Below are 23975 nucleotides of genomic sequence, written 5' to 3' on the forward strand. Positions count from 1 at the left end.
ACATATACAGTAAATGAACATACTTTCCAGAAGGCCAACAATTCACTAAAAATGTTTTTTTATTATTGGCCTTATGACGTATTCTAATTTGTTGAGATTGAGTGAATTGGTGGGTTTGTGTTAAATGTGAGGCTAAATCATCACAATTAAAAGAACCAAAGACTTAAACTACTTCAGTCTGTGTGCATTGAATGTATTTAATACATGAGTTTCACAATTTGAGTTGAACTGAAATAAATGAACTTTTCCATGACATTCTAATTTATTGAGATGCACCTGTATATATATTTTTTGATGTCACACTTATCCCTATAAACAGTAGAAGCATATTTAGAAAACACTGATTTTCATGTTTCATATATATATATATATATATAAAGAGCTGCAATGTGATGTTGTGTCCATGAGAGGTCCCTGTTAGATCATATTATTGAGACACCAAGGCAGAATTATATTCACTGCGATTTATTGTTGGGAATACAACACACGTTACATACAAACCTTGAAAAGAAAAATCATGTCAACACTTAGATCAGCACTGTGAGTTGACCTCTACAGATAGAAAAAAGTTGCGTATATCATTGCTTGTCATTTCTGTGATATTACCTGTTTCTTCACAGGGGAAAACAAACTGAACTTATTTATCTACATCAGTTGATTTGTCATCAAAAATCTCTGAGCAGCTAAAAATGGCACATCAGTACAAATTTCTTGACCAACAAAATATTCATTTCAGGCCATATACTGGTCTTTCTTTAGTTTCAGATGATATAAAAAATATGAACAACAACAGAAAAACAACAAGAACAAAAGTGCAAAAGGCATAGTCCTAAAAACCCTTCAAATGAAAATATTAGTACAGCACGATATACTAAACGATCCACAGTACGCAGAGTATCGACGTAACATCAAGTTATTAAATTCTGGCACATTCTGAACATCACTTAAAGCTACTAATTCTAGTTAAAGCTTTCTATATATTTAGCGTACAGGACGATACTACATTTTTAACAAAACATTATATGTTATGCAAACTACTGTAAGTGCCATATGATGTTTTTCATATGTACAATACATACATTCATCTTTAATATTAGTTCATATTTCACGAGAAGACATTGACAAATAACAATGAAGAGAATATGACATGAATATGAGCATGTGCTTCTGTGAGTGTAAAGAGGCCACGACTCCTTTTGACAAATTTAATCAAACTTATTAATCAACAGAATCCTGTCTTTGCATAAGAATTAAAAAATTATATTTAAATGTAATTTAAACTTTTTAATCTCACAATTCTGACTTTTGTCCTTATAGATTTGACCTTTTTTCTTTCTTTAGTTTACATCAAACTTTTTTTTTTTTGCTTCCACCGTGAAAAAAAAGGGTAATTGTGTTTTTATATCAGAATTCGAACTTTCTTCTCACAAATGTGAGTTTATCTCTCACAACTTGGACTTTTCTTCTTAAAATAGCAAGTTTATGTCTCAAAATTCATGCACTTCCGCATTTTATACACAATTACTTCTTGCAATTCTTTATCTGAATATGACAGAAACAAGCTTCCATATTTTATCCATTTTATTGGATTGTAGTGTAATGTGTGATGACTTAAATTTGAAATGATCAAATTGTACATAACATAGAGAAAGTCTTTTTTAATTATGATTTTACACTTGTAATTATCTCGGTGCTGAACAGCCACGTTTATGACACACTTGTGGGTATTTTTAACAGTAAAAGTGGTATAGAATTGGGTTCAAGTGAAGCTGCCACAGAAAAGTACATCTAACGAAGTAATTGGGCGAATGAATGATTGTGACATGTAATAAAAGCAAACTTTGAGACACACTGCTCATGAGTGTTGAACATACATTCACAGCTGCTTGGAGAGGTGGGAATATGGGCATGTGCCAATTGCATTCTGTCAACTGCTTCTCTTTACGCTGCGTTTGCTATTGTTTGCAAGCTGTGAAGTGCATGGAGGTCCAAAGAAAGAACACAGCGTTTGAAAATGAAAGTCTCCAGAGCCACAGAATATCTGACAGGCATCCAATTTATGCGAGAGAAGAGGATGAAAGTGGAAAAACACACAAACAGACAGAGAGACGGACGCGCACGAGAGCGCGCGCGGCTTTAAGAGCGACAGCAGCCGACTCCCTTCATCTCCTTGTTAACATACTCCTGCAGCTGAAACTTTGCCTCGTTAGGCTCCTTCATCTCCCTGTGCTTCAGTTCCCTGAGAGACGGGGAGGGAGACATCAGTTTCCTCTCTAAACTCTGGGGGGAAGTCACTGAAACAACCTGCGCCTCCTCATAACTGTGTTTGTTTGCACTAAATATCTGTGCTGTTAAGCACAAGATTCAGTGGAATTATGCAAATCTGGTAACTGCGCAAACACGGCCCAAAATTAACACTGAACACAGGATTCAAAATTAAAACAAATACTTTTTTTTAATTTTGCATATATTTGTTATATTATTATTATTTTAAAATTTATATTTTTATATATTTAAAAAAGAACAAATATTTTAACAAATGTAGGCTATATATTTTTAATTTTTAACATATTTGTTATATTATCATTATTATTAAATGTGTATATTCTTGTAGTGTGCTGCTATGTGGTTGCTAAGGTATTTTAAGTGTTTTAATGTGTTGCTATGTAGTTGCTATACACTGTAAAATAAATAAATAAATAAATAAAAAAAGTTGAGCAAACTTAAAAGTTTAAGGCAACAAGCTTCAGCAGATTTTTGAGTTTTCTCAAATTATTTTTGTAGGAGATTCTTGAGTTCTCTCAACTTTTAAGTTTTATAAACTTGAGAAAACTCAAAAATCTGCTAAAGCTGGTTGCCTTAAATGTTTAAGTTCTCTCAACTTTAGATTTTTTACAGCACTGTAAAAAAAAAATAAAAAAATAAAAGTTGAGCAAACTTAAAAAGTTTAAGGCAACCAGCTTTAGCAGATTTTTGAGTTTTATCAACTTGTTTTAAGTTTACACAACAAAAAGTTGAATCTCAAAAAGTTTGAATCAAAGTTTTTTAACTTAAAAGTTTAACTTTTTTTTTTTTTTTTTTTACGGTGTAGTGTTTCAGTGTGTTGCTATGCAGTTGCTAATGTGTTCTGAGTGAAGGTGTTTTGAGTGGTTTTAATGTGTTGCTATGTGGTTGCTATGGTGTTTCAGTGTGTTGCTATGCGGCTGCTAAAGTGTTCTGCATGGTTTTTAATGTGTTGCTATGCTGTTGCTAAGGTTATGTGTCTGTAAACTGTCTTCCAGTAAAGATGAATCAGTACAGATCAGCCCCCCCGCACAGAATGTCCTGATTTTAGAATTGCGTGTTCAGTTATTAGATATCTGGGCTAATTTGATCATGCTTTCAGCTGCTAATAAGAGTGCGGTTCTCTCAGCTTCATATAGAACACGTTACCAGGTATAAATCCATTCTTCAGATTCTCAATGAGTAAAAAAAGCACAGATTCTGTATGAAAATGAGGGACTTACTTGGCCACAGCAGTGAAGGCCAACTCCACATTCAGACCTGATTTAGCACTGGTCTCCATGAAGGGAACGCCAAACTCCTTTAGAGAGAAAGAATAAATGCTCTTCTTCCTTCTTTATAATATCCAGACACAAATTAACATTAAACATAATGCACATTGCATTTGTAAAGAGTGGGATCAGTGCTTCAGATCAATGCACATATGAATAATTTAAATGGGGCAACCTCTCAAATACAATAAAAGAGGTCAAATAAGGCATTCATTTTGCCTGCTGTGTATTTGCTGTGTTCTGAAGGTTATTTTGGAAATGTAATAGATTACAAATTCCCCCGTTTAAAATGTAATAAACCAATGTTTGTGTGGTTTGACATTACAAACCTTGGCCAGTTTTTCACCCTCCTCTCTCTTCACAATCCTTTCATGTGTGGAATCGGCCTGAAACATCAATCAATCGATCAACGAATCAATCAATAAACAATGCATTATGCATTAGCTTTGATTTCCAATCAGTGTTTTCTACATAAGTGATGTATGAATTAATGCCATACATGCATAAAGATTCGGCAGGTTCACTGACCTTGTTGCCCAGAAGCATGATCACTACGTTCTGCTGAGAGAACTCGTGAATCTCTGTGAGCCAGGCCTGCAAAAAGAGAACAGCGGACAGCAATTTTACTGTAAATTTACAGGAAATGACCACAATCTCACATGCGGGACGTAAAGTAATCTGTATCTGGTTTAGAGTCCCGATAAAGTTCACACTTGAATCACTGAGCAAGAAAGAAAATGGCAATATTTTCCAAAACCTTATGAGAGGGCAGGTCATTTCAAGGAGTGTTTAATCAATAAATTGCTGGCGGTTTTGCTAGGGTGAATTTGCAGTCACACTAAAAAAAAAAAAAAAAGAGCTAATAGGGAAAACCAGGAGAAATGGCATTCAGGAGAGGAGAGAGATAGATTAAAAGAGAAAGATGGTGAGAGTAATGAAAAAAGCCCTGCGGACACATGAAGCCTGACCTCAGGTGAATAAAGCCTCCTGTTAATATTGAGAGCAGGGAATCATAGCAGTGATAAAATTCAATGACACACTGAGTCAAACAGTAAGGGTTAGACACGTCCTGAGTCGCATTATCTTCTTCATCACACACACACACACACACACACACGCATTGAAAGACGTGCTGAATAGACAGAGATACATTCTCATAAAAAAGGTACAAAAGCTGTCACTGGCACAGTCCCTTTTAAAAGCTACTAATATGTATCATTTAGGTACTATCATGTGCAATTTTGGTATTAATATGTACCTTTAAGGTACTTATATGCAGCCTTTAGGGATAAATAAGATGCAAAGGAATCTCTTTTGAAAAGGTACTGACACAGTGACAGCTTTTGTACCTTGTTTTCTGAGGGTGTATACACCTTTAACACTGATGAAAATGAGGCTGTGAGGAACACATGTACAGTCTTTACAGTAGCATGCACTGTATAAAGGTCATAAATCACATAATTTTTACTAAAGATGATTTGTCATCTGAACGATCAGTGTGGTGTTAATGAACAGTACAATCCACTAAACGTGCTGTACGTGTCTCTCGCAGCCTTGTTTAATTCCTGTCAGAAATCGCATATGGTGCTACACTGACTCATGTGTGTTGTTCATACTACAGTTAATTCTGTCACACAGTTTAGGGACCAATTTTCATTATTAACTAACTATTGACTATGACTTTTGCCTAAATAATCTCCTAATTTGCTGTTTATCAATAGTTAGTGAGGTAGTATTGGGGTCGGATTAAGGGATCTAAAATATGGTCATGCAGTAGCCTTTAAGACATTAATATGCACTTTATACTGTAAGTATTAATAAACAGACAATATGCATGCTAATGAACAACTAGTTAACAGTGAAAATTGGTCCCCAAATTTAAGTGTTAATTTTAAACTATTCATGTGTTCACATGTAACCTGTCCTGCACTGTTCATGATGTGAAATATGTCTTAAATCAGAGGTTTGCAAATGTTTTTGACAGCCAACCCTTGAAGGGACAGTTCACCCAAAAATAAAAATTCTCAAGTTCTCAAGTTGTTCCAAACCTGTATGAAGTTTGATTTTTTTATTATATTTTGAAGAATGTTGGTAACCAAAAAATACTATGGAAGTCAATGGGGATCATCAAGTGTTTGGTTACTAACATTCTTCCAAATATCTTATTTTATGTTCAGCAGAAGAAAGTCATAAAGGTTTGAAACAACATGAGGGTGAGTAAATGATATTGATTTTCATTTTTGAGTGAACTATCGCTTAGGTATGGTCACATTACCAAAAAATAAAACTAAATAAAAAAAAACACACCCAACTTGATCACGAGCGAAATCTTTGTGGTGAAGTTCCTTTTTTGAAGTCGAGGTATCTCTTGTCAACCTAAAAGGGTTAATTTTGTGATTATGGGCGATTGTGCATCCTCTTGTCCAGGCTGGGATATGTAAATTGCTTAACATGTTCAGGTTTGGCTTTGTTTTCATTTGGACTATAGTCCTCATACATAATATGTACACATATTAGAATTGCTTTGGCTGTAGATCTCACCTTCTTGCACTGGACTGGTTGATTATGCACAATGCATGCATGCTATTTGTCAAACTACTTTTCAGTCATTAACAAGTATAATCACAGTGGGAAAACAAAGCCAAAACCGTACATTTTAGGCAATTTAGAAATTCCAGCCAGGAAATAAAGATGATGTATGGCCACCCTATACAATAATGACCGGCTGATTGTTCATTATCATGCTTATTTCACAGCTCTGTACCAAATAAATAAATTCAAAGACATGCGCATCTCTTCTTACCACACCTTCAGCTTTGCAACAAGTGTTTTCAGGTCGGGATTTATCACAACATGGTCTTTTCGATAACATGCGTTTGCCTCGATGCATGGAGAAGACAAAGAAATGGGTTGCACAGTCTGTCTATGTGAAATCTCTGCCGGATCCTCTGCTTTCGCATGTGCATCTCTTTGCCGTCGGTCTAAATGCGGCCACACTCCCACACTCTCGTACCCTGACTCATCATCACAGACTCTGAAAATGGGTCACTCTCTCCACGCCTTTGAAACTCACTCACCCTCATTTGCATTTAAAAAGCATAATATTTAGCAATCTGTCATTAAAGCCTTGTACTATATCAGTGTGCATGTTTATTTCCCCCCCCCCCCCGGGCCCAGAACAGAGGAACGAAAGAGAAAGAGCAGCGCTTGATTCCTCTGCTGTGTTTGTTTCATGTTCTGCTTCCAGGCTTTTTTGAAAGTACAATCAACACCGGTCCACCGATACGCTTGATTTTCTTTCATAGGCCAAAAAATTATTCATTAAGGCAAGAAGGCTGTATTAAATGTTTGATTTGTGTTATTCTGACTAAAAGGCCACATTTCAAGAGTCCTCTGGCCAACAGTACTGCACCATATCTCAGATTACAAAAACAGCTCACTCGCATTCACAGGTAACCGGGACCTGGTTACTACATATATATTTAATGTGCACTGCAAAAATGATTTTCTTCAATATTTCTTGTCTTGTTTTCCAGTACAAATATCTAAACATTTTTAAATGAAGATACATTCATGTACAGTGGTGGTGGTCTTTTGCTGTAGTGTATCAGTAATACAAATTTACAAGACACTTCAAGAAACCTACCTGCAAAGCTTCCTGAAAAACTATGGCAAAAGCTGCTTTAAATGCAAAGGATGGGCACACCAAATGTTGATTTCGTTTAGAGGTTAATTGATTATTAATTATTAATTATTAATTATTACATCCTCATTTTACAGCATTTTACACAAGTGCCTAAAACTTTTAACAGTACTGTAGCTTTGCAGGTTGGTTTCTTGAAGCGTCTTAGAGACGTTGCCACAGTTCTTCTGGATTTAGCCTGTCTCAGTTTGTTCTGTTTCTTCATGTTATTCCAGTCAGCATCACTTTTTACAGTGTGAGGAAATAAAATGTGGTGTGAGGATATTTTCAGCAAATCAACAGCAAGGCTTTATCAGTTATTAAACAAATCTTGGAGATTCAGCTGTTTATTCTTCAGAGATATGGGTCAGGCACATCTCATTTATCATAGTATTATACTGTATGTTCATTTCATTACAAAAGCAAAGAAAGTGAGAAACAAAGGGTCTCACTGTAAACTGTGGTTGCCTTAAGTTTAACCTGAAGGTGGTAAAAATGTTTGGTCATAACTGAAGGTTGAGTCAGGAGTGTCTCTCTGTTTTAGGAGTGACACATTGGCGTTGTGTGTGTTTGCTCTCAGTCCTGTTCACACAATAGTGCTGGAGCTCCAGAGCCAATAAAACCACTGAAAAGTCACTGCAGCAACAACCTTCAAAACATCTTCCTCGCTTCACCAGATCTGCTGCACACAGAGACTCAAAGTGCACTTCACCGGTGATATAAATGCTCTCGAGATTGATTATTTGGATGGAAAATATTTCTGATTCCATTCCACTTATTTCATTCTGTCCTACCAGCCGATATTAAAGCAATATTTAGGGTATTTTATTCTCATTTACACCACTAGATGGCACAAAAACTCACCACAGCATTTTCATAAACATCCACATTTTCATGTTGCACATGAAAATTTAGCTAATCCTTAAAGTTAGTTCTGCACTAATTTGATCTAATATTTAATGTTTTTCAAATATATTTATTTAGGAAATGAGAATCAAAAAAAAACCTTTATTATTAATGAATTTTCAGATAAAAACTTAAAAAATAATAAAATATAAAATAATAATTTGAAGTAATTACATCAACAGCTTTTCAAAAGTGACCCTGTTGGGTATAAACTCATAACAACTGACATGATAATAAAGTTGGGTGTCCACTATCATATACAACCCGAATTCCAGAAATGTTGGGACGTTTTTTAAATTTGAATAAAATGAAAACTAAAAGAATTTCAAATCACATGAGCCAATAGTTTATTCATAATAGAAGAAAATAGTTGAGAAACATTGTTTTTTAAAGTATTCCACAATCGTTTTACACACTCTTTCATAGATTGGAGAGCCATGCCCATCTTTACTTCTGAGAGACTCTGCCTCTCTAAGACATCCCTTTTATAGCTAATCATGTTACAGACCTGATGTCAGTTAACTTAATTAGCTGCTAGATGTTCTCCCAGCTGAATCTTTTCAAAATGTCTTGCTTTTTCAGACCTTTGCTGCCCCCGTGCCAACTTTTTTGAGACCTGTAGCGGGCATCAAATTTGAAATGAGCTCATTTAGTGGATAAAAGTGTAAAATTTCTCTGTTTAAACATTTGTTATGTTCTCTATGTTCTATTCTGAATAAAATATTGGCTCATGTGATTTGAAAGTCTTTTAGTTTTCATTTTACTCAAATTTAAAAAATGTCCCAACATTTCCGGAATTTGGGTTGTAATAAAATATTGTATTATTGTTGCTACTGTAAAGCCATACAAAATTATTATTATTATTATTATCTCCTTCAAATAGCGTAAGAATCTGTACTACTTTGAATAACTTTTTCTGTACTAAATTAAAGACAGTATATTCACTGAACAAAAAATTATTTTATTTATCAAAACAAACAGAAAACAGCACATTTAACTGAAGTGGCTGTTTTGAACTTATTAACTTGATATTTGATAAATTGATATTATCAAAAACATATTACTTTAGCTAAAATATAAATATATATTTTGTAAATGCGTATACATTTTATACAAATGCATCCTTCATTCATTCATTAATAATGTTTGTAACAATAATCAAGCGCTGAGTTAAAGCTAAGCATGTCTCTGTCACAGAATAAAAAATAAAATAAAAGGTTATTGTAACTTTTTTAATAGAAACACAGAATTGTGAGATATAAATTCAGAATTCTGACTCTTTTCTCAGAATTCCAACTTTTCTCTTAGAATTCTGTTTAAATTCTGCAATTCTGCAATTTTTTTTCCTTCTGCCACAGAATAAAAAATAAAGTTAATTGTGACTTTTTATCTCACAATTCTGATATTTTTCTCCCAATAGCAAGTTAATATTTCACAATTCTGACTTTTTCTCAATTCCGAGTTTATATCTAGCAATTCAGACTTTTTTTTCTCAGAACTGCAAGAAAAAAGTCTGAACTGTTAGATAAAAAAAGTCGCAAAAAATGATTTATTTTCCCACAAAATGTGTTGCTCCATCAAGTGTTTCTTTCGCTAAAAAGATTTGAAATTTGGGCCCAATTTTCTCTAATATTACATAAATCCACACAGCACAGCTATTAGAAATTGATTCAAACACTGAGAGAGAGACTGCGTTCCAAACCATTTAATTGAAACGTAGTGCTGTTTCAGAGCTGTGACAGATGAGGATGTGCATATCAGGAATCTAACGGAATGGAAGACGCAGACGCACTAAGCAAGAGTGATAAATGAGACTTGTTTACCAAAACGTCCAATAAAACATGACAAGAATATAAATGGAGGAAAAAGAGGATGTGGCGAGAATGAGGAAAGCTTCCCTTCAACAGAAGATGAAGGGAGAATAATGTGAAGTTAATCAAAGTAAATGGTGATAAACCCAACTGAGATGAAAAGAAGAAACAGACAGACAGTGTTTCTGAATGAATGCATGTCTGTTAGGGTTGAATGAATGAATTTATGATACACAAAATAAAATTACTATATAAAAATAAGTGTACACTGCAAAGTTCAGGGCAATCCTGAACTTTGTATCCTTTATATTCATATTTTGAAGTAGTTGTTATTAATTTGACTTAGTTTGAATATTTGAGTGCAAGTTTTTTGTAATTTGCTTAGTTTTTCCTTATTTTTTAAACATGCATAGTTTTCGTTAAATTATATTATAGTTTTAGTTATTTTAGTACATCAAAAAATCAAAATGATGTATTTTAAAAATTATTTATAATTATTATTTAATTTAAAGTTTGTTTTATTTCGAGTAACACAACTTTTTATGGGTTTAGTTTTTGTTAACTATAATAAACCTAAGTTTACAGTAAAAACAGCAACATCAAAATGAAATATAATCACAAGGACGTCCGGTAATGTCCTTTTTACTGTTTTTGACTCACATTTAATATGACGTTAAACCTCACTATATACGGAATCTTACAGTTAGCTAATTATTTACATGTTTTTACTGTTTGATTTTTACAGCCTTCTGTTATAAAATTACAAACGTTTTATACTGTAGAACAAAGTTTTTAACTAAATATTTTCAAGAAAAAAGGGGAAAAATCCTCTAAATATTTTTGCATAGAGATTCAATCAGTCAAATCACTCTGATCTACTAAATATCTTTTATGCCATGTTTGAAATAAAATTGCAGCATTTTAATGTAAAACGTCTGTTTAAAGGTGATGTAAACATGATGTTTGTAAACGTCAACCATATGCAAAATAAGACATAACAAAAGTTATGTTTGCACTGGCAACATTGCACATTGCACTGGCTCAAAAAAAAAAAAAAAGGCTGCAGAATTAAGTGCCCATAAGCAAAGATGGCACATTTCAGATCATGTAATTCCTGCCATTGACAAACAGCTATTGCTACTATTAACTACTATTTAGTTATTTTTATTTGCGTTTTATTCATTTTTGTTGTAGTTCTTTCCTCCTTTAGTTCCTAGTATTAGTTACTTCAGCTGACTTACTCAAAATTGAATAAGAATTAGTTCTAGCAATTAACTGTATAATAATTATTAAATAAATATACATATTTAACATTTAGTGTTTTTAACTTTTATTTTGGCTATTATTTTTAGTTTTCTCTAACGATAATAACACTGGCTGTTATAGTTATAGTATATGCATGAGTTGTGATGGTCAGTTCATCTGTGAATCACTGAGCCAAGAATAAAGAGGAAGATTGAGTCTCGCTGGTCTTCTTATCTCCTGACTCAATTGACTTTTCCTTCCACCTCTGTGGCCACAATCATCTCTGCATGACACAGGAGTGATTCACACTCTCCACGACCTCCCATCTGCTCTGTTCCTCCCCGTCTCCCACTTTTGTTCCCGCTCGCGCTGCACGATTTCTCACGCGGCCGAGGTCCAGAACTCTAGGTTTCCGCTGGGCCTCCTGATGCCTCATCGCAGTGTTTGGATCAGTGTTGTGTGCTGTATGTGAGCGGAGCGACAGTAATTTCCTCTCTCTGTACAAAGCCGTCTTCAATCATCTGCTCAAGCTTAAGTCCAGGGTTAATAATAATAATAATAATAATAATCTGTTACATTTATATAGCGCTTTTCTGGGTACTCAAAGCGCTTTACATGGAAGGGGGGAATCTCCTCATCCACCACCAGTGTGCAGTGTGCAGCCATAGTGCGCCAGAAAGCCCACCACACACCAGCTTACTGGTGGAGAGGAGACAGAGTGATGCAGCCAATCAGTGTATGGGGATGATTAGGAGGCCATGATGGTCAGAGACCAATAGGCAAATTTGGCCAGGATGCCAGGGTTACACCCCTCCTCTTTTTCGAAGGATATCCTGGGATTTTTAATGACCACAGAGAGTCAGGACCTCGGTCTAACGTCTCATCCGAAAGACGGTGTAAGTCTCTTCTGCTTACCAAGGCTACATTTATGCAATCAAAAATACAGTGCAAAATCTGAAATATTACTACAATTTAAAATAACTGTTTTCTATTTGAATATTTGTTCAAATGTAATTTATTTCTATGGTCAAACCTGAATTTTCAGCATCATTACTCCTATATTTACCGTGACATGATCCTTCAGAAATCATAATAATATGCTGATTTGCTGCTCAAGAAACATTTCTGATTATTAGCAATGTTGAAAACAGTTGTGCTGCTTCATATTTTTGTGGAAACTGTGATACATTTTATTTTTCAGGATTCTATGATGAATAGAAAGTTCAAAATAACTTTATTTATTTATTTGAAATATAAATCTAAATTATAAATGTCTTTACTGTCAATCAATTTAATGCATCCTTGATTAATAAAAGCATTGATTTCTTTTCAAATGTATGTATATATATGATTAGTTTTTGTCCTTTTAACTCTAAAAAAAAGCCATATAACTTTTGCTGACAAAACACATCAATCTGTAACAAACCAAACTTTCCAACATCTTCAAATTTGTAAAAAAAAAAAAACATTATTATCCCCAAATATATAAATCACTTATCAAAATAACAGAAGAAAACATAAAACATTGTTATTGCATTATTATCCTTATCCTGTAGTATATAATTTTTTTAATCATCATATTTTCATAAACAGTGTCTTTTCATTTAAATCATTTATTTTGATGAGAGTAACAATAACTATCAGCATTATTAATTGTCCAAATAACATTTCAAGAAATCCATCTTTTTCCCTCACTCTTACAGCTGACACTGTTTGTTACAGTTAATGTGGTTTCTGACATGCTATTATTATGAGCCGTCTTATGCTCATGAATATCAAAGCGAGAGAACACTCAGATGCTGTAACTTTCAAAAAATGGCAAAACTCTACCTAACGCTGCTCACATATTCAGGTTAGGAGGGCAAAGAGGATGAAAAGAATCCTCCCTCACTACCATAAAACTCATTTTGTAGCTTTGCCCTTTCAGACTCACACAATCCCATCCCCTGTTTTCGGATAATATAATATAATAGCAATATATGCTCTGAAAGCTAATATATTGTTATGATATAACCTTTGGGCGAGACAGAATGAGGAAAAACAGTGAAATTAAGCAGCGCTGCTGTGGGTCTAATGGTTATTGTGTTTAATGGCTCTATCAAAGACCCGGCGCTACTGTAATCAGCCGCGTTGTTCAGCCACAATTGCGCGGCTGATTGCGTGACATCTAAGAGAGCTGAACTGATTGCTAAAGTTAGTTTCATCCTCTGAAGAAAATTAAACTTCTCCATTACAACCTGGACAAGAGCGAGCCAGGAGAATAAAACTAATTAAAACTTCTGAAGAAATCAGAAGTGAAGAAATTATTAAAAATATATGTATGTGAGAAGAATTCAGTCTCGAATCAACATACAAATGGAAGTCTACATTATAATCATATGATATTTCAATGATAATCTGTGCTATTTTATTTGCTAATAGTACTACTATACAATATACAGTATTACAGATTTATTTATTCATCTGAAACTAACTACTCTGGCAAAGCTTGTTTCATGCACTGTGTTCAAAAGTTTGGCATTGGTAAGATTTTTAATGGTTTTGAAAGAAGTCTCTTCTGTTCACCAAGGCTGCTTTTATTTAATACAAAATACAGTAAAACAATTTGAAATATTACTACAATTTAAACACAATTTAAACTATTTTCTATGTGAATATATGTTAAACTGTAATTTATTTCTGTGATGCGCAGCTGTATTTTCAGCATCATTACTCCAGTCTTCAGTGTCACATGATCTTCAGAAATCATTATAATATACTGATTTACTGCTCAAGAAACATTTCTGATTATTAGCAATGCTGAAAACAGTCATGCTGCTGAATACTTGTATGGAAACTAAGATATATAATTTTTTTTCAGGATTCTTTGATGAATAGTAAGTTCATTTATTTAAAATAGAAATATTGTGTAACATTATAGATGCCTTTACTGTCACTTTTGATCAATTTAATCCATCATTGATGAATAAAAGTGTTACTTCTTTCTTAAACTGACCCCATACTTTCGAAAGGCAGTGTATATCTTGCAATTCAGTCAACCCAACCCAATAAAAACTCACCATGAGTCACGTCAGGGTTAATATCCCACAGCCAATTACACCATTCAAATTGACCCAGTATTAGGGGTTAATTATGAGCAGCAAGAGGAAACAGAAGAGAGAAAACCAATGGGCCGTTTCCATGCCAGGTCCAACAGCTCCTGCCGCTGTTCTCTTATCCATATTAATGTGAGCGTCCGCGGCTCTTACAAGCCACTCCACTCTGCTTCGCAATAAAGGAGCCAGAGAGAAGCATTGATTTTCTTTTTTAAATTGCAAACAACGAAATGCACAACAAATGTTACAATTTTGGCCTGCCCGTGGGGTTTGGAGCCAGAAAAATGTGGTTATGTTTACAGATTGAGAAGTGTAGAAGTGGAGCTCCAGCAGGCTCATTAAAGACCTGGAACAAACTCTATGCATGATTGCACTCGCATTTCACCTCAGCGGCCACTGCAACGTCCAGCGCAGTGCAGTTTATGGAAATTATGAGAAAATTCAAAACAAAATTAAACAGTGAGGAAGTGTTAGACCACAGGACACAGCAATCCACCTTCATACAGAAGACATTTAAAGTTTTACTTTATATATATATATATATATATATAAATGAAAATCTATTAATAAAAATACACATCAAAGAGTCAGAAAACTGGTCTCACATTTGTAACAAATTAATATTAAATTATATAAGTGTGTGTGTGTGTGTGTGTGTGTGTGTGTGTGTGTGTGAAATTTAAATTAATTATGTTCCAGATTTCTGAATTGTGTTATGTGTTGTTACTAAATAAAATAAAATAAAATAAAATAAAATAAAATAAAATAAAATAAAATAAAATAAAATAAAATAAAATAAAATTTAATTTAATTTAATTTAATTTAATTTAATTTAATTTAATTTAATTTAATTTAATTTAATTTAATTTTTCCCTAAATGAGGTTGGGCATGGACACACAATTATTATCAACTATTATAACTAATACTTATTAATATTAAATAATATTTAATTACTATTTAAACATTAATATAACGACAACAAAACATAGAGTATATAATCTATCATTCAATTTAAAAAAAAAGAAAAATTTAAAGCTGCAAAAAAACAAAAAAAAACTCTTAATTTGTCCATTTTGCCAACAGTATCTATCTTTGAGGTTCTGCAAAATACTCTTCAGATATAAAAATAAAAGTGTTTTAACAATATAACAAAGAAAACTGGTCACACAATTAACTTTACCTGATTTATTAATGACATATTACAGATGACATATTAATGTATTTATGAATTAACAGCAAAATACATGTAGTCCCATATCCTACTGCAATGCACTGCAAGTGAAGAAGTGATTATAGATACTTCATTTAATAGTCAAAAAAAAGATAAAAAAGATGACAGAAAAATATCTATATCTCATTTAAAATGAACTGTTTTAACATTTGTGTATTTTATGCGCTATGATTGTGTAACCAAGTGTTTTCTAGAGTTCATCTGAACTCAAATAACAAATAAAACAAGACAAAATAAAATAAAAGCGCAGACAAAACATTCAATCTCACATGAACACACGTTTTATGACAAGCGTTTAATTCAGTCCGTAGGCGTCAGGAGATCAGAGAGAAATATCACAGGTAGTTGTTTAATCTGTCAACCAGCAGAAATACTTGTTCTGTGTCACAAACACTGCTAAATCATCTGAGCTGCCATCAGCGATCGAGCCCGAGGCGGAGAGAGAGAACAAACCCCACACAGATCGTCCGGACTGACCGCTCTGACACTGAAATACGGCTGACCATAAACCATATCATATTGAGATCGTGATAGAAAGTTCACTTGATATGGATCAATCTAACAGCGACAGCAGCAGTCAGTGTGTGTCTCTGTAAGTCTGCGAGTTCTGCATCTCTGTGGGAATGAATGGAGCTGTTTCATCAGATGCACAAACTCAAACTCATGTGATGTGTTTTCAGCCTCGGCGTCTCAATATATGAGGACATGAACACATCGACTTCATCTTCAGAGTCAGCTTCTGCTCTCAGAGTCACTTCACCAGCTTTACTTTGAGTAAAAATGACCCTCAAACACGGACTGAAACTGAAAATAAAACCGAAAGACCTTTCCAACAACCCATAAAAGTCCGGTCTAACTTTTACAGAAATATATTACTCCTGTATACTAAAATATAATTCTCAAATTATTAATAATAATATTAATGAATATCATAAACCAAGATATTTTTCATCCACGTTTTAATTTATACAGTTCTGTTGTGCAGCAACTTATCTGACAAAAAATAAAAGAAAATTTTTTTTTGTTGTAATTAATTATTATATTTTCAGTTGATTACATTTTAAAAGATTCATTCAATTAAAATGTATTCATTATTTTAATTAGACTAAATCATAAATCACAGAATCCAGAAAAAATAAAATGTCAAAAAAATGATTTCATGGGGCCCTAAAATAAAAGATAGCTACTCGTGGAGTTTAACTGTAAACAAAAATGTTTTGTTTATATTTATTCTCAAGGTCTAACAAACAATAATTAATGCTAAATCAATATCACATGATATTATAAGAAATATTGTGATAAAAAAGTTCAAAATTTGTATAATTAATGGCAAAGAAATAGAATTAAATGACAAATAACACATTGAATTAAATGTGAGATTTTGAAGTAGTGAGAAAATAATTTTTACAGTGAGTGTGAGAGAGTGATCACACAGCAGACCGACAGTTTCATCTCAGTTCCATTGAGATCAGCGTTTTAAATAACAGCTAAACAAAGATTGTTTCATTCAGAGAGAATTGTTTGTTCTTTTCTATATCTGGAGTCTCTCTGAATCCCCCAGCGGTAAACAGAGAAGATCGAGGAGTAACGTGAGCATGCAAGCATACGATTACACAATGGAAACAGATGAATGATGACCTTCAAAACGGATTATAATCAGAGCAGGTCCAAATGACTCTCAGGCTCGTGTTCGACTGATCTCAACGCTCATCTGAGGATGGAGCATCACATCGCATGCAAAAATATCTTCAGGATAAAGCTTTCTCATGTGATGTACTGCCATCATGCCGTCATTTTCCAGGGATTAGTCACATGACATTTACAATTCAGGTGATTGGCTCAGAAACTTCAGTGGTTACTGTGAGCAAAAATGTGAAAATGTGTCAATCAGCCCACTGAGATGAGCTAACGGATGCCTCATACAAGAAGATTTGCTTAAAGTCAGGATGAAATGAAAACTCATGCTTTTTTGTTAATGCATTTTGCTATTGTGCATATGGTTAATTTTTTTACCTTGTTATTTTTTTTATCAAAATATTACATCAGTCATATCATAAACTTACTAATTTTGTAAAAATGCTATGGTAAAAACATATTAACTGGTTAACTGTAAGTTCTCTATACAGGGGTACTCTATATGGTGAAAACTGTAGTAGATGTAATAGGGTATTTCAGGTTAAATGTACAGTTTTTGGATGTAAAAAATATATATTGTTTTATCTTAGTTTTTCTTAAATATGTGTTAGTTTTGAACATTAATGTAAATTCATTTTATTGCATTAATTTAAATGTCATGATGGTGTTTTATATTTTTGTGTTATGACACCGTGGCGTGCACCTTCTACATATTATTTTCATCAGCTTTATTTTTTTAACTTTTTTAAGTGAATTTTTTCACTGTAAAGTTTAATCTATAAAATGTAAAAATATTCAAAAAAAATATATATATACCATATGTTTCATGGTAATTTTTTAAACAGTGTACAGTAACCAAATGTTCTCTTCTTTCTGCATACGGTACTACAGTATTTCAGTATTTTAACTTTATCTTTAAAAAAATCAGAACAAAAATGGCATATTCAGTTATGCTGTAAGAAAAAAACAAATAGTAGGAAAACGGATTACCAGTACTTTTCTGTTTAGTTTACAGACATTTCCTCAAACCCTTAAACACAATGCAATGCATAATTCAAAACACCTGTGAGAAATCAATGCTAAAAAATCCTCCATATTGATACACTACATCTTTTTACACAAGTTCATCTTAGAGTAAAAACCTGTCCGAATACTTGTGCATTTCAATGTGACAGTGCGGTTTTATAAATATTTGATTATTTCAGCTCTGCTGTGTGTCGGTCAAAGGATGTGTGTTCTTCAGTTGGCCAAACACTTCAAAAGGTGTGTCTCTTTCCTCCAGAGTCCCAAAGCCCTGCACCTCTTGATGTTTGTACTGCTGAGAAGTGCTGATACTGGTCACAGGAATGAAACGGGAGAAAACTCAATCTACCTGTATATCATTTCAAGAGTGATCAACATCTGCTGCTGGATTTCTGCTGTCCTGTAATGTCACAAACCCAGAAACGGTGAAATGGATGGTTTAGCATCCTGCTGACAGCTAAAAATTAAATATAATAAAAAAATAAAATCTTCAAACTGGAGGTGTACAATATAAAACAGACTCTTTTATTGGTTTCTTTGTTCTCTCTAGTGAATCTACAATTCTGGTTAATAAGACATTTGTTGCTTTTTATCCTCTAGGCTTTTAAAACCTTTTATATGTATTCTAAGTACGTTGCAGTTGGGAATGAGTGGGCCATAACAACTATATATAAAACATAAAACAGATGCAAATCAAGCAGTTTTCCCCGGTGAGTGAGAAACAGAAGAACTCTCCGGCATGAATCACTGTGATTGGACGTATTTGCACAACACTGGTTTTGGTTTCAGACACAAAGCCTCTAAATGATCAACACGATCAAAACTTTGCTGTTAAACCTGCTGCACACAATCTACTCCATGCCTTCTGTCTCTGATTGAAAGTTTTTTAAATCAAGTGAAGGGTCTTTTAGTCAGTGTAATTGTACAAAAGTCCTCCTTCATCTGGTGTTTCACGAGTCTTTTTGTTGTCAAATCTTTACTGATTTTGTCAAGTAAACGTAAGAATAACTCAAATCATATTTCCAGATGAGCACTTACTGGACTGAAGCAGCTCAGCTTTACTTGATTCTCCATAATTCATTTGTTTTAGAAAAATTGGTGCATCTCAAATCTGATCATCAGGATCTTTTGAGGAGCGTTTGTTTCCAGAAGCTTTACTCTCAGTGTTCCGCAGCGGAGGAATGATCTTCACAAGACCTCCAAAACATCTCACATCTTCTGAGGAGCGTTTATTTCTTCATCTCTCAATCATCATTGGATTGCATTGCATTATATGTTTGGATCATTTACATCTCATCTTACTGATACATATTATTGGAGATACAGAGCAACGACTGATATTTATATAATTTTATGTAAATATCTGCTATTTTTTTTTATAAAGATCCCATTGATTTACATTACAAACTTTTTGGCCATATAAATATCAGGAGGATTAATAGAGAGGCTTAATAAACTGTTCCATTTTCAGTTTTTCTGACTATTATTTTATATGTCAGGCTTTACTGGGTTAATATTGAATGAGGGAGCAAAACCTCCCCTGAAGAATGAAACACAGCAACTGTCTCTATTGATTTGGTTCTCTGTGGTTTCTCCTTAAGCCCCTCATGAAAAATGCATTGACTAACCAAGACGCCAACATTGAGCTCGGCCTGAACTGCTTTCAGGTATTTTCAGGTAACATTGATCTGCTTGTTATGCATGAGCATGAATGTGCAAAAGAGTTCAAATAATCGACAAAGTAATGGGATCTTCCAAATATTACAAAAACGACTAACATTACCATCACCATTTGCACGCTTTATATCATATACCTCCCCCTCAGGGTTTTCATATGCAATGGCTGTGGATGAGAAGCAATATAGTCTGGTAATGTCTTTCCATAACTGGAAACATTAAATTAATTTTAAAAGTATAGACACAGTATTTTTTCATTTTATCACTGAAAATAAACCTGAAAGTTTGCAAGAGTGCAGAAAACCTCAAAAAGCATCATTGCAGTGATGATGGCAGTGTTTAAAATCTCTCAGGCGAAGCATTAGGTTTCCTTCGACCTCTTGCTAAAAGGGTCAGAGCACACTCACTGAAATCTGCCCTTCACAGACGTCTGCAGTGACTGTAAGAAATACAGCGGCTCGTCTAAGACCCCGGCACTCTGCTCAGGATGAAACACGTTAAAATACTGTTTGATATCGTGGGAATTGTGTGCCATCTTTCATTTCAGCCCATTGAAAATGTATCCATAGAGGAAATTAAAAGATTTAGCATGTGATCTTTGGCTCGAGGGTGTGCGAGAGTGTAAGTGTGTCTTCAAAGGGACTGTCAGCTTCAGTAATGGTTGGAAATAATGAACATAATGCAGACATACTTCATCCTCAAAGAGTCAGGCTCTTATCCTTCCGGATGACTCCTGGATGGAGTGAAAATTGCTGAAAGGTGTTGTCTAGTAATTCCTACTGCATACTATACTATTATAAAAATTTCAAAGGGTTTTTTGCAGAAATGCTATAGAAGAGCCATTTTTTTGTTTCCCAAAGAACCTTTCAGTGGATTTGTTTCTTACAAACACAATGCTTTTGTCTTCTCAAGATGTTAACTGATGGACTGGAGTGAATACTTGTGGATTACTGTGATGCTTTTATCAGCTGTTTGGAGTCTCATTCTGACGGCACCCATTCACTGCAAAGCATCCATTGGTAAGCAAGTGATGCAATGCTACATTTCTCCAAATCTGATGAAAAAACAAACTCATCTACATCTTGGATGGCCTGAGGGTGTGGACATTTTCAGCAAACTCCCATTCTTTCTTTAAAGGTACTTGATGGAAGGATCAATGCCAGTAAAGAACCTCCATTTCTAAGAGTATCTATACCACATGAAACTACATAGAGTTTGAACCATCACACAAGTGTCTGACCACAGAATGTTCTTCATTACCCATCCTCTAAAGCTCCACAAAGAGCCATTGTTTCCTGAAAAAGGCTTCTTCTGGTGGTAATGCTTCTAACCAGATCCATTTGTCATCCAAACAACCCTTGTACTTGTTTTTTTACAGTGTTTGCAATGCAGCATTATATTATGTCCCTCAGACTTTGCGGTTCTTGGGGCTTGTTTTAAACTTCTAACACTAAAGGTCTGTTCCAGTTCACATGCATCTACTTAATTATATGCCATATGCTTTTTCTTCTACTGAAAAACCTGTTTGCGTTTAGTAAATGCATTCAAAGTTTCCTTTGAAAATGCTAGCAAAGTGAACACAAGTGCATCAAGCCTTTTTCATATCAATTTGCTTTTCAAGTACTGGTGTTTGCTTTAACAAATGCAAATCTAGACTGTAACCCTGAAAATTCAGACTGAATAAGCCTATGTGACCCAAGGATGTGCATATTTTACATATGCAAAAAATATTGAAATATATTAATAATTACTGGCCCGCATTGAAAGTTACTTTGTGCAATTACACGAAAACCGTGAAGCAGAAGTGGCATTGTGCCAAACATCCACTGGCCATGAAGGAGGGTGAAGCTGGTCAATTAGGTGGTTTGAGCCTTAGAAGAGCACTGATGCATTGCTGTGGGTGTCTCTGCAGACAGGAGAATCACTCTTCATGGCCTCTTTAGAAGAACACCAAAGACTCTCTTAAGTGAACGCTTGTCACTGAGGGTCAAGACAGCAGAAACTTTGTGTCCTCAGATGACTATTTCTGCATTTTCACTTGAGGAGAGTTTTGTGCTCAAACACAAATCTCAGATCTCAGAAGTACAGATCCAAAATCAATCTTTCTGCTGTTTCCAGCATCCACATCCACAGTACAACACAGGACAAGTATGAAGGACAAGTGTCAATCTGTGTCCTAATCACTTGTGATAAACGCTATACCTGAGCTGCTCTAAGTGTTTGTTCTAACAGCCACAATGGCAACAAACAGCGAAACAAAACCACAAGATCTGTAACATGACCGTCTCATGATTCCTGCGTGTTCATCTTGGTCTTCAACTTTTCTTACAATGGACAAAGAAATTCAAACTTGCATAAAGCATTTATTTCCGTTGCTATTAGAGCAAGTGTATCAACAAATAACATGTGTGATGTCTTATATATATGCTTGGTGTTTTATGTAATCGATGAATTTTAATCTTTGCCTTATAACTTTCCTTTGAATAGATAACCAGTGTTTAGTATCGTGTTAAAGCTTATTTTAAATGCAGAACGTTGAAATTAATGACAGGTGCATATTATATACACTGTTCGTAAGATGACATTTTTAACAGAACTTACAGAAATATTCCCCACATGAAGATCAAAGATTAGATTAAGTTTTGTGGAAACTGGTGAATTGATCTGTCAAAGACAGCCAAATCTCTGCTTGTGATCTTCCTCCAGTTGAATTGATGAAATAACAAAAGAGTGCTAGACTTAAACTTTCTTCAAATCGCAATAACTCATTTCCTGAACGTTTGTATGTGTGTGTGTTTTTATTTAGCTTAGTTATGTATCAGAGTAACAGTTAGCAAATAAACTTGTGTTTCATTTATAAAGAATCCTTGTCGTGTTGTGTAATTTTCAAGTCTAAACATCTGCCAAAGATCTCGTTTACCTTGCTCAAAGTTGATCAATTACTATTTTGTTGTTTTTATCGTTGGCCGCGAAGATAAACAAAATTGTTAAGATATACTGATTAATATCAATTCAATCAAATCAAGCCGAGTCTTTAAGACTCGATTCCCTAAAAGCAGAAATAATAGCTTAAATTAATGACACATCGATACAAGATCAAAATACTCTTAATATTGCCAATTATTTATATTTTTGACAATATCTCTGCTATCATCGATACAAGATCATCATCTTTCGACGCACCCCAGCAGGAGAGGTTATCGCAGGGCAGACAGCACGATGCCTGTTACGTCGTGTGGGCTTCCTTGTTGAGTGCAGTGGTAATGAGAACATTATATTTCAATATAATGGTTTGTAATGCGTACCGAACCGAAAGCCTCGTACCGAACGGTTCAATACGAATACGCATATCGTTACACCCCTAATGTATGTGTATGCATATATATGTATCAATAAATGTTACATATAATGATTAATTACTTAGTTATTTCTTAACTAAAATATTAATTCAGGCTGAATTTTGAATTATATTACTCTGTATAACAGTTTTATATTTAGTCATTAGTACACATCATGAATTGTAAAGACTGATAAAATGATACAATTTTTACCTCAAATGAATAAATCATAGCATATTGCCACTGTATAGGCTTTTTCTCTGATTCACTTGAGAGATTCGCTTGACCTGTAGCTAATAATTATATAAAATAGCTCCACCAAACAATCATGAATGCATGCTTTAATCAAAGACATTGTCAGTGATTGTGCATTCAGGTTGTGCTTCGCTACAGTTCAGGAGAAGATTGATCAAAACAATACCAGCTTAGATTGCACCCACACAATTAATCACACACAAACACCCCGATAATAACCGGATCACAGTCACCGCAGAAACAAAGTCAGCCAGCGAACGGCGCAGCGGGAAACTTTAACAGAGAAACGCAGAGAGCTGAAGGTTTCAATCATACGGTAGCGAGGGCAAAAATCCAATCAGGGATTGAGTGACATGCAGAGCTCAGTCTCCGCTGGTGGACTCAGAGAGAGCAAATAGAGTAAAAGCGGCTATTTCTCAGCTCAGATCACTAGCTGGAGGAACCGTCGGTGGACACTACAAGACCTGAGTGTGTGTGAGAGACAGAAAACAAACCTGAAGAGGAAAAAGAGCTTGTGATATG

The 23975-nt window shown here is 34.3% G+C and overlaps 1 protein-coding gene across 1 annotated transcript in view; it reads right to left on the reverse strand.

The window, feature by feature from the left end:
- Window positions 1-451: 451 nt before the first annotated feature.
- Window positions 452-23975, reverse strand: part of LOC306858136 (ras-related protein Rab-26-like) — a 77298-nt gene continuing 53774 nt past the window's right edge. Inside the window, exons 6-9 of the mRNA XM_079398531.1 lie at window positions 4083-4148; window positions 3884-3940; window positions 3507-3583; window positions 452-2239 (exon numbers count right to left, since the gene is read on the reverse strand). Coding sequence (XP_079254657.1) covers window positions 2137-2239; window positions 3507-3583; window positions 3884-3940; window positions 4083-4148 — 303 coding nt within the window. The 3' untranslated portion in view covers window positions 452-2136. The remainder of the gene's footprint in view (window positions 2240-3506; window positions 3584-3883; window positions 3941-4082; window positions 4149-23975) is intronic.

Source organism: Barbus barbus (assembly GCF_936440315.1).
Source record: "Barbus barbus genome assembly, chromosome: 38".
In the NCBI taxonomy this organism is placed as follows: domain Eukaryota; kingdom Metazoa; phylum Chordata; class Actinopteri; order Cypriniformes; family Cyprinidae; genus Barbus; species Barbus barbus.